Source organism: Tasmannia lanceolata, unplaced genomic scaffold (assembly GCF_043159265.1).
Source record: "Tasmannia lanceolata isolate RefF3 unplaced genomic scaffold, GAP_Taslan_0.1 ptg000003l, whole genome shotgun sequence".
Lineage (NCBI taxonomy): Eukaryota > Viridiplantae > Streptophyta > Magnoliopsida > Canellales > Winteraceae > Tasmannia > Tasmannia lanceolata.
In genome coordinates this window covers 20395414-20410012 of record NW_027518680.1, presented here as the reverse complement: position 1 = coordinate 20410012, position 14599 = coordinate 20395414, and the positions used below count along the sequence as shown (strand labels likewise).

General features: G+C 39.5%; 1 protein-coding gene across 1 annotated transcript in view; it reads right to left on the bottom strand.

Annotated features, from left to right (window-relative positions):
- LOC143853724 (aspartate aminotransferase, cytoplasmic) overlaps nt 1-14316 on the bottom strand; it is a 29455-nt gene extending 15139 nt beyond the window's left edge. The window contains exons 1-8 of the mRNA XM_077363464.1: nt 14058-14316; nt 12608-12679; nt 12396-12457; nt 12214-12297; nt 8766-8865; nt 8557-8677; nt 679-842; nt 374-511 (exon numbers count right to left, since the gene is read on the bottom strand). Of these exons, the coding sequence (XP_077219579.1) occupies nt 374-511; nt 679-842; nt 8557-8677; nt 8766-8865; nt 12214-12297; nt 12396-12457; nt 12608-12679; nt 14058-14273 (957 nt within the window). The 5' untranslated portion in view covers nt 14274-14316. The remainder of the gene's footprint in view (nt 1-373; nt 512-678; nt 843-8556; nt 8678-8765; nt 8866-12213; nt 12298-12395; nt 12458-12607; nt 12680-14057) is intronic.
- Between the last annotated feature and the right edge of the window lie 283 nt (nt 14317-14599).

Here is a 14599-nt window from a genome sequence, read left to right as displayed (position 1 = left end):
CGGAGTGTCGGACATGGCAAACCACCAAACTTTAGAAACGGGGACACGGCTAAAATAGAAAGTATATGTAATCATGATTTGTGGATATGGATTCGTGATACGAGTTGTCTAAATGAGGTAACACAATATTGAATAAAAAAACAGAATGTCACACTTGACACGGTACAAAAACATGTCCACACACCCACATTAAGTCTAACACTTCCAGCAATACAAGTAAAAGTGTCCAAAGGAGTGTCGACACGTGTGGACAAGCGTGTCGTGTCGGACACGGCAGGACACGTGACTCGGCAATAAATACGAAGTGTCGGCCAAATCATAGCAGTTTACAATGATAACTAACTACGGCACAGACATTGGCTTAGTTTCTTACAATGCTGAGGGCACCAACACGCTCCCCATAAAGCCCCATGTTCTTTGCGTAGCTCTGAGCTGCAAGACATTCGCCTCCATCTGCAACAAACATGCGAACGGGCTTCGCATCTGCATCCAGATTTCCACTTGCAAATCCCTAAGAAAAAAGTGGACTTCCATTTCAGTCAAATATGACCAATTGAAATAGAGGGGACTATTACAAGAAATGGTTCAAACAATACGTTTTCACACTTGTTGTAATTTTCATAAACACCACTTGACATCTGCTATGGTGCTAAATTCAATCCAGCTTTAGATCATTACCTGGTAAGCACTGTCAAAGAAAGGTAACAACCCTTTCGACCTCATCAACTGCCTGATCTGTTCCCACTGCTCAAGGGTTGGATCAACACCAGTTGGGTTATGGGCACAAGCATGAAGAAGCACTATAGCTCCCGATGGGGCAGAACCCAGATCATCTAGCAGACCTGTTACTCGCACAAGAAGAAATATATCAGATGAATGCAAAATCAGAAAAATAAGTTCCAGAAAATAACCATAACGCCAAATGGTCTTTTGTAGTGAGGGAACAGGATACACACACACGCACACACACACACACACACACACACACACATATATATATATATATATATATATATATATATATATATATATATATATATATATATATATAATGGGAAAGTTGCCTTGTTTCCCACAACGTGAGGTGAGGTGCGAGGCAAAATAGAAAGTTATGTTTCTTGGGTTTTAGGAAACCTAAATATAAATATTCAAGACTCTTCCGTGAAGGGGGTTCAGCAAGAGACTTTTGGCGGCTTGGCTGTGAGGTTAGAGAGAGGGAGAAAGAGAGAAGGAAATAGAAACAGAGAAAGAGAGAAGAAGGGTGTTTTCCCTTGGGGTTTTCTCTTGGGGTCTGTTTGGTTGCCACATGCCTGGCATCCTCAAGCATGTCTAGGGGTGTCAATTTTGGCTCGGGCTCGGAAGCTCGCTCGAGCTCGGCTTGAAAAAAGCTCGGCTCGAATCCTTAACGAGCCGAGCCCGAGTTAGGCCAGGCTCGGCTCGGCTCGTTAAGGCTCGTGTGAAAAAATAAATACTGAAATACGTAATGATGGTATGATGGTACGTATGTAATGTCAACGCAAAAATGAACCGCTGTGAAAAATCGAAAACCGTAATTGTCATAACTTTGAAAATTTTTTGGTAATTTTTTATTAATTGTCATAACTTAGTACATTTTATTCGTAATTTTCCATTTCAAACTTTATAAAACCAGCTGTTTACTTTTTGACTGTAATCATTACGTTTTTTTCTTTTATTTGGTTTTGCTAGTGAGAGGTGCGAAACTTTATAAAATCAGCTTATTTTACTTTTTATTTGTAATCATTACTTTTTTTTAAAATTTGCTTTTGCTAGTGACAGAGGCGAAACTTTATAACCGGCTCGTTAAAGCTCACGAGCGGCTCGCGAGCCTAGCCGAGCCTGACCGAGCCGAGCCGAGCCCGAGCCTGGTTCGAGCCCGAGCCGAGCCCGAGCCAAGCTTTTGAACTTAACGAGCCGAGCCGAGCCTGGCCAAGCTCGGCTCGGCTCGGCTCGTTTACACCCCTAAGCATGTCCCATGCAAAAGAAATGCTTTTTTGGTAACTTTATGGTGTTTGGTTGCCAATTTAGCATCACAATCCCTAGAGACTACTAAACAAGATGCAAAGGTAATTATTGCTTGCCTAGTGACGTGGCACCGTTGTTCCTTACTTGTACCTTCCATGCCAAATTTCTCCAAAAAGGAGGAATTTGGCAAGTAGAATTTTGCTTTTTCTCTTTCGCTCTCTCTCTCTCTCTCTCTCTCTCTCTCTCTCTCTCTATATATATATATATATATATATATATATATATATATATATATATATATTGGTAATGACACATTAACACCCCCTCCCATTACAAGGTTGGCAACCAAACACTACTTATCACTATTCTACCACGTAAATCCTAGGTAGATCAAACACAACAAACATTTGTTGTGTTTGTAATGGGAGGGGGTGTTAATGTGTCATTACCAATATATATATATATATATATATATATATATATATATATAGGTAATGACACATTAACACCCCCTCCCATTACAAGGTTGGCAACCAAACACTACTTATCACTATTCTACCACGTAAATCCTAGGTAGATCAAACACAACAAATGTTTGTCTCCTCCCTATTGACTACTTATACCACTAATCTACAGGGTAACTAGCTGCGTCGAAACAGAGCTTGGGGTTTTTCTCTTGGTTATTTCTCGGGTTACTCTCGGTGTACCTTGGTTGAGAGGGCAAGGAAAGGGCTGCGGGTTTATGGGTTTTGGGTTAAATCCATTGGAATTCTTGTATATTATTTTAAGTAAAGATCGTGTTCTCACCCTTGGATATAGGCCTTTGTGCGGAACCACGTAAAATTTAGGTGTTCATCTTGTGGTTTGTGTTTATCTTTACTTTTCTGTTTATTTGTAAACGATCAGATCGGATTTGCCCGACGAATTTTCTCAACAGGTGGTATCAGAGCTCAAGCGATCATTCAGGCAAGGTGGAGCGAATGTGGGTGTTGAGGTGGAATCTCTCTTCACGGCGAAAGCTTGTATGCGAGAAAAACAAAAATATTCTGATTTCCACCAATTCAACCAAGATCCTAGTTGCTAGATTCATATTGGTGATGAATTGAATTACATAAGCAATAAGAAAACTTACAATTGTTCTTCCTTTCTAGAAGAACGCTGCTTTATCTACTCCCTGCTAGGTGTGCTGGTCGTTTCTCAAACCGGAACTCCTCCGAAGGTCGAAGTAGTTGCTTCTAAAGATTGCAAGGATGAAGGAGCTAGGTTTGCTCGTCGTTTCTCAACCGAAACTCCTCTGAAGGTCGAAGTACTTGGTTCTGAAGCTTGTAAGGATGAAGGAGCTCGAAGAAGTTGGTCTTGGGTTCCAAACCCAACTTGAAATCACAGCAGCTATTGGATTTCAAAAACCCAACTCAATTCCAAATAGAATTAGAACTAGAGCTGGTGTGGAACTAGAACTATAACCGGTGTGGAACTAGAACTGGAACTCAACTAGAACGTAAACACTGAAAGAAAGAGAGAAGAGATTTGGGGAGAGGGGGCTGGACAAATTCTCTAAGGTTGAAAAACAAATGAGCAGGGTGAGAAATTCGTTCAGCCCATGCCCCTTTATATAGAGCTCCCTATGGGGTTTATTTCCCACTAGGAATCCTTCTTAATTTGGAAAGGTTGTGAGCAATTACAACTTTGCTCTCCACCGTGTTTCTTTTATTAAAACAAACATGGGCAAAAACATATTTACCATGTTAGAAATGTGTAGAATCTTTCCAAACTTAAGTTGGCTTCATAGTCCTTCTCTAGCTCTCCTTTCCTTCTTAGAAATCTAACCAATAGGATTCCTCCATTCTAGTAGCCAATAGGATTTCACTTAAACCCCAACCAATAGGATTCAAGCTTTTAATTAAGCACATGCACAATAAATCACTTTAGTCCCAACCAATAGGATTTAAGCTTTTAACTTAAACCTCCAACCAATAGGATTTAATACTTATAGTGCACATGTTAATTAAACATAACACCTTCTTCTAAAAGAGTGTGTATGTGTATGCACTCTATGGGTGCGTCTCCTCCTTGTATCACATACAAGGGATCCAATCCATTCCTCGCGTGCAATAAAGTCCAGAACCCAGATTGCCCAACAATCCTTTAAGGGTTTAGCAAGTTATGAGTGGCATCTTCACAGGGATTCAATGGTTATTCCTGCAGGGCCCACCATGGGCGGCCCCACTGCGATCTCACGCAATGTAGTATAAGTACCACCGCACTAGACAAAGTGGCCCCCACCAGGACATTACTTTGACGAAGACCATCGAATCTAAATACCCTAGGCACCTTCAAGTTCATGTCCTTCCTCCAATCCGCCATTTATCGAATTGGGTCCTACGGGAGGTGGACATATCTTACCCCGCGGGCCCACTCACTACGCTCTGGTAATCCTATTTGGACTACAGTTAGTTAGACGAAAGCCATAAGACTTGCACATTAACCAAAACGACCTCTCGGGTCTAAGGACATATAAGAAAGGGTCATGTCTGACGGAATAACCTTATCAAATCCTTGTCCACATGTTATTCCATTAAGCGATCCGTTCAATGCGTGATCCAATCATCTCACCCATTCCACCTACTTAGGGTCCACTACTCCAGTGACCGAGATAGGCCACGCCAATGCGTGTATGGAGGAAGGATTGATGTCGGTTGTGTAGGTGTCCAACCTCTACCCCAACCGTGACCATTTTAGGCTTGCAAAGAACCAGAAGGCCATATCTCCTTCCCACATAATTTATATGCCATGGCCTATCCTACAATGCTACCTAAGGATAAATGTATGTCAAGAAGCATATCACACACGCCAAAAAATCACCCAATAAATGTCATGAAACAATCAATTTATTCATTAATTACAAATTCGAATATAAGTTGTACTGGCTTTTGGGGCATATACGCTAACACTAAGGTGGCATTAAAATCGAGTTCTACCCAGTTCAACATCAACATGTTCGACAGAAAGAGAAATTGCACCCTATAGCAGACAAGGGTCAAGGACATCCTAGTTCAACAGGATCTAGCCAAGGCGTTGAAGGGAAGGCTGGGAGGGCGGAGAAGATGACAGATGCCGAGTGGGAAGACATGGAGTCAAAGGAGGTCAGCACAATTCGACTATGTCTAGTGGATAACGTTATGGAAGAAAAAGAGAGCCTAAATTAAGGCAGAAGTTGGAAACTGTTTAAATGTCAAAAAGCATGGCCAACCGAATGTATCTGGAGCGGCAATTGTACGGGCTGAAGATGCAGGAAGGTGAGAATCTTCTGTAACACATTACGGTGTTCAATGGGCTTGCGGATCATCTCCACAAGGTTGATGAAAAATTGAAGGAAGAAGGCACGACCCTATTACTTCTTACTTCTAGATTCTTACGACAACTCAGAGACGACTTTATTGTATAGTAGGGATATAATGAAGTTAGAAGAAGTCACAGTGTTTCTCTTATCTAATGAGATGCGGAAGAAACATGTTCTTAAATGCTCTGTTTGGTTGGTGGAAGTTGGGTGGGGATTAGGAGAAGAAAAAGTCAGGGGAGAAGACAAGAAGATTAGATTGGGAGAAGAATAGTGGAAGATTGACCCGGTGTGTTTGGTTGCGCGGCAATTCGCGAGAAGATTAGCGGAAGATGTAGGGGTGCCATTACAAAAATGGAGGGTGGAGGAGACAGAAAGAGAGAAAAGATAATAAGAGAAAAACTTCTTGAGATCTTCTCCTCAAATTTCCAAAATGGTGAAATTTGGAGAGAAGATCAGGAGGGAAACATCTCCGCCACTTAGGCGCCACGTAGGATAAAAAATAATAATGATGCCTAGAAGTTGTCTCGTGGTCAAAGGGCTAAATTGCAACCAAACATGCTTTTGGGAGATCTTTGGAAGATTTCAAGCATTTGAAATGCCTACAATCCCCCCAAAATGGACAACCAAACAGAGCAAAAGGGAGTCAAGAGCATGGGCTGGTTGTCCATGATAGGAATCAAAGAGAAAAAGGTCGTCTGACAGGGGATTAGGAAAAGGCAGGTCAAGATCCAGGGTTAGCAAAAAGGGCTTGCAATGTTACTGTTGCAAGGAATACGACCACATCAAGTGGGAATGTCCGAAGCAAGCTGACCCGTCGGACAATGGTGCTACAAATACGGTGGTGGCCGTAATGGATGGACGGAGTAAAGAGGTTGAAGATATTCTCATAGTCTCCAAAGGCAATCACACCTCTCCTCGTGATGAGTGGATTCTAGATTCAGGATACTCTGATCATGTATGCTTTAGGAGAGAATATTTTGATACGTTCCAAGAGACAAGGGTAGGTGTAGAGTCCTTGGGTGACGGGTCTACCTGTGGCATCACAGGAATTGGAACGGTGAAGACCAAGATGTTCAATAGAGTGATTCATACTTTGGGTGGTGTGGAGTATATCCCAAAGATGCGAAAGAATCTAGAATCATTTGGCCAGTTGGACTCCAGGGGTTGCAAGTATTCAGCTACAGGTGGAGCTATGAAAATCGCACACGGTTGTATGATTTTGATGAAAGGAGAGAAGTGTCGCGGATTATATCTTCTAGTCGGGGACATGGTGATTGGTGTTCCTAAGATCTCGAGGGATGGTTGGAAACGAATAGGTGCGCGCATGGATACGGTCTCTTCTGCAGTCCATGTAAAGACGGGTTTCTAGGTTGCAGATGATGGTGAGGAGGAGGAGATACCTGCATTAGGAAGGACGGATCAAGATTCTCCATGGTTGATGGGTTGGCAGCTACACACGTGCATTGGCCATGTTGATCAAATCGAAAGGAGTCGGAACAAGGATGATTCGAGGTTGTGTAGCTGGTGCTTCGGAAAACCAATGGCAGTTTGCGACAACAATGGACCGGTGGCGACATCAATGAAAAATCTTCAAGTAGCTTGGAAACAAGCTAGAGGGGTGATTGTTGAGAAAGTTTCCTTGTTTTTCCACGTGTGTGGTGACATGGGAGCCAAAATAAAAAGATATGTTTCTTCGGTTTTAGGAAACCTAGATATAAAGATTCAAGACTCTACCGTGAAGGGAGTTCGGCAAGAAACTTGTGGCAGCTTGGCTGTGAGGAGAGAGAGAGGGAGAAAGAGAGAAGAGAACGAAAGAAAGAAGTAGAAGGACGTTTTTCCTCATTTTTTAGAATGGTGTTTTTCCTTAGGGTTTTCTCTTGGGTTTTTTCTCTTGGTTATTTCTAGTGTTACTCACGGTGTAAGATCTTTGTTGAGAGGGCAAGGAAAGGGTTGCGGGTTTGTAGGTTTTACGTAGTCCGACAGTGTGCCTACGTTCGTGGAGGAAGATTTTCAATATTTCGATCTAGGGTTACAAACTATCTTCTTCTTGGCCAAGAAAACAAAAAGAAAACCTAAAACCCGTAAGCTTAAAATGTGGCTTATATATGAACCCATGGAGAATATTACCAAAATACCCTTTCGCTCGACCTGCATGTGCTTCGTACACATGAGTCCGTCAAGGTCCTATATAGTGCCAAAATACAAGGCATATGCACAACACACTTATCAATTATTGACGAATCGAACCCCTTCTGGTTTTTATTGAAGTACATACCAATTCATTGGTCCTCAACCTGTCCTTCGTAATAGTCATTGTCACAGATACAACATCATTAAGAACAAAAAGAAATGGACTCGCACAAAGCCCAGTTAGTCAGATTAGTAATGAGCATGATAGCTCCAATTCTGGTAGCCATAGAGACCGTCTCACATGAGAAGATCTTCAAAGGATCTAATGGGTAAGATGACTCTCCGAGCGGTCATGCTATGCAATTCCAATTGCAAGTCTCAGATTGATTCAACAAATAGACAAATTCCATTAGCCAAACTAGTGCTACCGGGATGGAGCAGTAAGCAACGAATGTCCTTTTTTTCCTTTTTTTGCGTTGATTCAAGGTCTAGGAGTATTTCGAAGCATTTTTTTGGAGATCTTGTATCTTGGAGAAAGAAACAAAATATTGTGGATCTACCAGCTTTTGTGACAATAAAACAACAATCTACATTGCTTGCAATCCAGTCTTCCAAGAGAGACCGAAGCACATCATGGTTGACTGTCACTTCATTCGCGATGCAGTCTTTGCCAAAGCCCCCCAAACCCTTGTATGTGACTTCTCTCTCTCCCTTCTCTTTTTCCCCTCTTCTTGATCTCGTGACATATTTCATTTCAAGTCAGGCAATGAGTATTGTGAGTTTGTGGTAGAATTAAGGAGGTTTCGGATTTGCAATATAATAATAGGTGATGTTTGGGTAATTAATGAGCATAAATACTCATTAGGTAAATTTGGGAGGAGAAATTGACATCAATGGTTGAAGAACCGACTATTCTATTTGTAATGGTACACAGAAATGGCAAGTTCAAAACAAATGATACCAACTTTAAGAAACTCGGTGATTCAATAGCTGAGTATTCAAAATAATTCCACAAGACAAGAAAACATATGAATCAAGGAATTTTCCTAATAGATTTGTTGCAGTGTTTTTTAAAACACAAAAAAAGGAGGATAGTTCCTGACCTTGGAAGTTTAATCCACGTGTTGATGGATCATAGTAGCGGTAAGTCTTCACGGACAATCCTGCTATTGTGAATACTTTTGGATGGTTTCCCCATGTTGGTTGCGGAATGTATATTAGGCGCTGGAGAACAAAGTAGATAATTAGCCTCATGCTCTCTCATACTATTAGTGTGCTAAAGGTAATCCGGTGAAAGGGATGAGCTCTTTACTTGATGGTAATGTCTTGCAAGAAACTCAGCTCCAACCCTCAACGAGCCAGTACCAGATAAGCATTGCACAGTAACCACCCTCTTTTCCTGGATAGAAGGGCTGTTTCCAAAGCATACAAAATCTTGAATTCCGCAAACAGTAGATATATATAAAGGGAAAACTTGACAACAGAGGAAAGGAAAGCTACAAAATTACAGGAAGGCACCCTTTGTTTTGAATGAAACGGAAAGGCTCTATCGATAACTCAATAAATATAATCCCTTTGATTAGTAAATAGTAACAAATCGTATCTTTATTTCTATTGCTAATAACATACCGGTTTCTCTTAAATGATCTAATCCAAGAAAAAAACAAACGAAAAAGAGTCGGCTTTAAAACTAGGGAGATGATAAATTTGCACCCACTGTAGGATGATTCGCACCCCTTTCACGTGAATTGATGTCAAAAAACGCCAAAAAGCATAAAAAAACATAGTTTTTAAAGCATTTTGACTTAAATTCACACTTTAAAACTAGGGAGATGATAAATTTGAACCCACTGTAGGATGATTCGCACCCCTTTCACATGAATTGATGTCCAAGAGCGCCAAAAAGCATAAAAAAACATAGACTTTAACGCTTTTTGACGTAAATTCAAGTGAAAGGGGTGCGAATCATCCTATAGGGGGTGCGAGTTTATCATCACCCTGAAACTATTGCTTCCCAAAACAAAGTAGCCTTCCTCATAGTAGGACAATATAATAAAAAGACAGGGATGCTCAATATAAAAACCTCAAAATGAATAATATTTTCCGTCACCTAACACCCCAGTAGTGATGCATGTAGCACTATAAACAGCCAAGTCACCTTAAAAATAGGTGACATTTGTGTACTCTATGACATGGTTGTTCCTAGCATCACATGTGCAGTGACTGCGGTGTTGAGCAACTGCAAATATCATTCCTCTAATTGGAAACAAAATTTCTGTTTTGAAATAGTATCATAACAATTTACATAACAATGATTTGGATAATCAAATATTTATGATAAAAAGATAAAAGAACAATTAAAATTTTCAGTATTCAAGCAATGAACATAATTTATGTGCATAAAGGAAGTTGCAGTTTTTCTTCATGAGAGAGAGAGAGAAAGAGAGAGAGCAAAAGAAAAACAGAACCAACACTTTTTTCACTCTACAACAGCAAAATTTGCATGAACTCAGTTGCTTCTATTTTCATCTCTTCCTTCCTCAATTGTATATTTCGTTTCGTTTCAGCCGAAGTGGGCCGAAATTTCGATTTCTGTCCGGAAACAGGAACGAAATCCTGTCGGAATTCGTTTCGTTCCAGATTTCATTCTGTTTCGGCCATTTCGGTCCGTTTCGGCCGAAATTGTCTGAAAAGGAGGAAAAAAACTATGAAAAAATACGGGAATGCAATTATAGCCGTTGGGACAGTTTTTGGACCATTCTACCCTCATTTGATGACTGTTTATGACCGTTTTATAGCCGTTGGAAGGGTATTTTCCGTCTTTTCACGTCCACAAGCATTCACACCACTATACATACCCCATTAACCATTGTTTTTCCGCACTATTCTCTTTCACCCTTCTCTTACAAACTTCATTTACACACTTTCCACCAACTAAGATCTACTCTAATCTTCTTTAAGCTCTTCAAGCTTCTCTAATTTTCTAACAATTTCTGATTTTTTTTCATTTTTTCATATTTTTAACTATTTTTTTTTTTTAAATCCCCCTGAACGAAAAGTTTCGACCGAAACGCGGAACGAAACGGCCGAAACACCGAAGTGTTCCGTTCAGGTCGCCAAAACGAAACGGCGAACGAAACGGATTTTACAACTTAGCTTCCTTCCCATAGAAAATCTCTTTGTAATGTCCCCAATCCATAGTTTTCAAATTTCGGTCCTCACCGAAACTGAAATTTTGGACGAAATCCAACGAAACTAAATAAAGTAATATTTTATCTCGTATGAAAGTTCAGCCCAAATTAATTTAGGCTGAAATTTCGGAAAAATATTAAATAATGAATAAAATCCAGATTTTTTGGTGATATTCCTTAAATTTCGGACAGAAATTTTGGGGAAACGAAATTTCGGTCGAAATAAAGTAACGTTTCGGGTATTAAATTTTTCGCTTTGGGTCTCCACCGAAACCCGAAATTTTGGTGGAGACCCAAAGCGAAATCCCCCTGAACGAAAAGTTTCGACCGAAACGCGGAACGAAACGGCCGAAACACCGAAGCGTTCCGTTCAGGTCGCCAAAACGAAATGGCAAACGAAACGGATTTTACAACTTAGCTTCCTTCCCATAGAAAATCTCTTTGTAATGTCCCCAATCCATAGTTTTCAAATTTCGGTTTTAGAATGCGTTTCGGTCCTCACCAAAACCGAAATTTTGGACGAAATCCAACAAAACTAAATAAAGTAATATTTTATCTCGTATGAAAGTTCAGCCCAAATTAATTTAGGCTGAAATTTCGGAAAAATATTAAATAATGAATAAAATCCAGATTTTTTGGTGATATTCCTTAAATTTCGGACAGAAATTTTGGGGAAACGAAATTTCGGTCGAAATAAAGTAACGTTTCGGGTATTAAGGATTTCACTTTGGGTCTCCACCGAAACCCGAAATTTTGGATTTCGGTCGAAATTTAAAACCATGCTCCAATCATTTGGCTAACTTTGTGTGTGTGTGTGTGTGTGTGTGTGTGTGTGTGTGTGTGACATAGGGTATCCCCACCCCATTTTAGGGTGGGACTAATCCCTATGGATGTGCACAATTACCCATAAACCAAGTGCATCGGGTTAGTATGGGGGGATTCAAACTCGTGTCACTGGGAGCATACCCATGACTTTAAGCTGAAGAGCCACACACATCCTGGTTATCTGGAAACCTTTGTTAACATTTGAAAGAGATACATGAAATATACTGAAAGATTACAGAGAGCTGATTTTGTGAAAGGTTGAGCAACCTTCCTTATTTCATAAAAAATAAGGGTATTGTTTCCCTGGTTCTTACAAAGGGCTTGCAGGTTCTCAGAAAGCATGGATAGTTTCTATTTTTATAGAAGCTTGCAATTTCTCAAAAACAAAAACTCACAGATAAAATCTTTCCTCTGCCATAAAGAAACCCACAAAAACTCAGTTGCGTAAATAGCAATGGTAGGCATCTTGGAAAAATAAATGTATCTTGACTACTTTTTATGATAAGGCTACAGAATATTGACACAGTGGAAGTAGGGATTCAGACTTCAGAGTACTTGGTTAATTTTTAGAACAAGAGTTCTCCATACGATTTAATGCAGGATTCGGCATCTTTGTCATTTGATAGATAAATTTAAAAATTCAAATCCTTACTGGACAAAACAATTCAGCAATGCTATTTCCTCGGCATGTCTCAAGAGCAACTGCATTTATAATGAAGCATATTACTGGATGATAACACAAACCTGTCGGCGCCGAAAATGAGCTTAGCACTCGATTTATTAAAATCCGCCAGTCCAGTTATAGGTAAATACTCTTTCACACGAGATCTGAATATCACGTAAACAGAAGTACATCGTCAATTGTAACATAATAAGTTACAAATAAAATCAAAATTTCGAACTTATACACTAGTTCAGTGGCTTACAAATCGTTTACTATCAGCTGCTCAGCTTTCCGCACTACATTAAGAACAAGAGGCTTCCCCTCCTGTTGCATTTTGCAAATGAAATAAAAAATTAAACACTGAAAAGAAAAATTGCAGACAACTTGCATCAAGATAAACAGATAGGATGAAACCACATGTGTAAATTAAATTGGGAATAAGATTGCCACAATGCTTTGAAGAGTAAATCATACCTCTGTTCGGTAAGCACCAACACCCAAATTCAATTTTATTGGGCTGGGATCCTTGTTATATGCAACTGTCACCTGCTCAGTCGAGAGTTTCAACGAGAGTTATTAGAACATACTAGATAATCCATTATATAAAAGCACATAAGTATAAACTGATGAGGACTCTTGAAACTGAAGCGATAAGAGCAGATAACCGCAAAGGAAGAACATTTGACAAAGAAGAAATGGGAGGTAGATTGGGAAAAAGATGAATGCATCGAATACAATTCAGATCATAACAAGCAAAGCAATTTTGGGTCCAAATGAATTAAAATTGAAAAGATAAGATCGGAAGAAACGAATTTTGAAATATTGGAATTCCTAGAAATCTGAAATTGAAGAAATAGGGAACTGATCCAACACCAAAAGTAGCAAAAGAAAAGAAAAGATGATAATCAGAAACAAGTTAAGATGAGGAAAAAAGACGAATAAATCCAACTGAATTCAGATCAAGATCAAACAAAACAAGCACATAACTAAGAAGAAAAATCCGAAAAGAAAGGTGAATACAGAGACATGATTTCCACGAAAAAACAGGAAAAAAAAAGAAAAAAAGATCAGAAACCGTAGAGAAACAGGAGATGTGGAAGAAAAAACAGAGATTGAAGAAAATTAGAGTAAAGATCTACGAAAAAATAGTAAGAGAGAGAGAGAATGAAATGATACAAAATTCTAGATAAAACAAACAATAATGGAGAAGAAAAACTGAAATTGAAGAAATTACTGCAGAAATCTACACCAAAACAAAAATACACACATCTCCAGAACCGTCAAAAGACGAAAAATCAGCGGAAAACGATCAGAAACCATAGAGAAACAGATGAAGAAAAAACAGAGATTGAAGAAAATTAAAGTAAAGATCTAAAAACAGAGATTGAAGAAAATTAAAGCAAAGATCTACAAAAAAAAAAAAAAGAGTTAAAATGAGAGAGAGAGAGAGAGAGAGAGAGAGAGAGAGAGAGAGAGAGAGAGAGAGAGAGAGGAATCAAATGATGCAAAATCCGAGAGAAAACAAGCATTGACGGAAGAATAAAACTGGAATTGAAGAAATTACTGCAAAAATCTACAACAAAATCAGATATTGAAGAAAAATAGAGTAAAAATCTACAAAAAAAAATTAAGAGAGAGAGAGGAATCGCTTGATGCAAAATCCTAGAGAAAACGAGCAAATGATGGAAGAGGAAAAACTGAACATTAAGATATTGAAGAAAATTAGAGTAAAAATCTACAAAAAAAAATTAAGCGAAAAAGAGAGGAATCAAATGATGCAAAATCCTAGAGAAAACAAGCAATGATGGAAGAAAAAAAAAACCTGAAATTGAACAAATTACTACAGAAAAAATCTTCAAAAAAACAAAAAAAAACACATACAAATCTAAACAACAGTCAATAGAAAAGGAATCAGAGAACATACACCTAAGATCGGATCTTCAGGAGCTTGAACGATATTACCAAACACAGAATCACCATAAAAAGCAGCGGTTTGAGAAGGAACGAGATTAGGGTTTTGAGAAGCCATGGACAAAGAGGAAGAGAGTTCAGGAACCAAATGTCTCGTAACAGAACTTATCCTGCGCTCACTCGGAGTGGAACTGTGGGTGCCGGATAACGAAAACTGCGTGCCGCGCATTTTAGCCTTTTTTTTAATTCAAAGTCTCTCTCACGGTTCTCCGCACTTAACCGAGTCTCATGTTTCGTTTTTCCTTTTTTGGCAATGAAGTCGTGGCTGACGTGGCAGTAGGGAAGACCGTTGCGGGGTGACGTGGCTGAGGAGAGACACGTGGCAGTAATGTTTAAGATGTTTTGTTAGAGGCACGTCATCCAAGGTGGAGTTATTAGAAGCTGTGGGCGGTGAGGGGGCGTATGGTAGATTCTTGAAGTGGGTTTGAGATAGGGTACGCTTTATCTGAGAATGCTGAGGTGGTTGTGATGTGGCGATTGGTTTCTAGATATTTA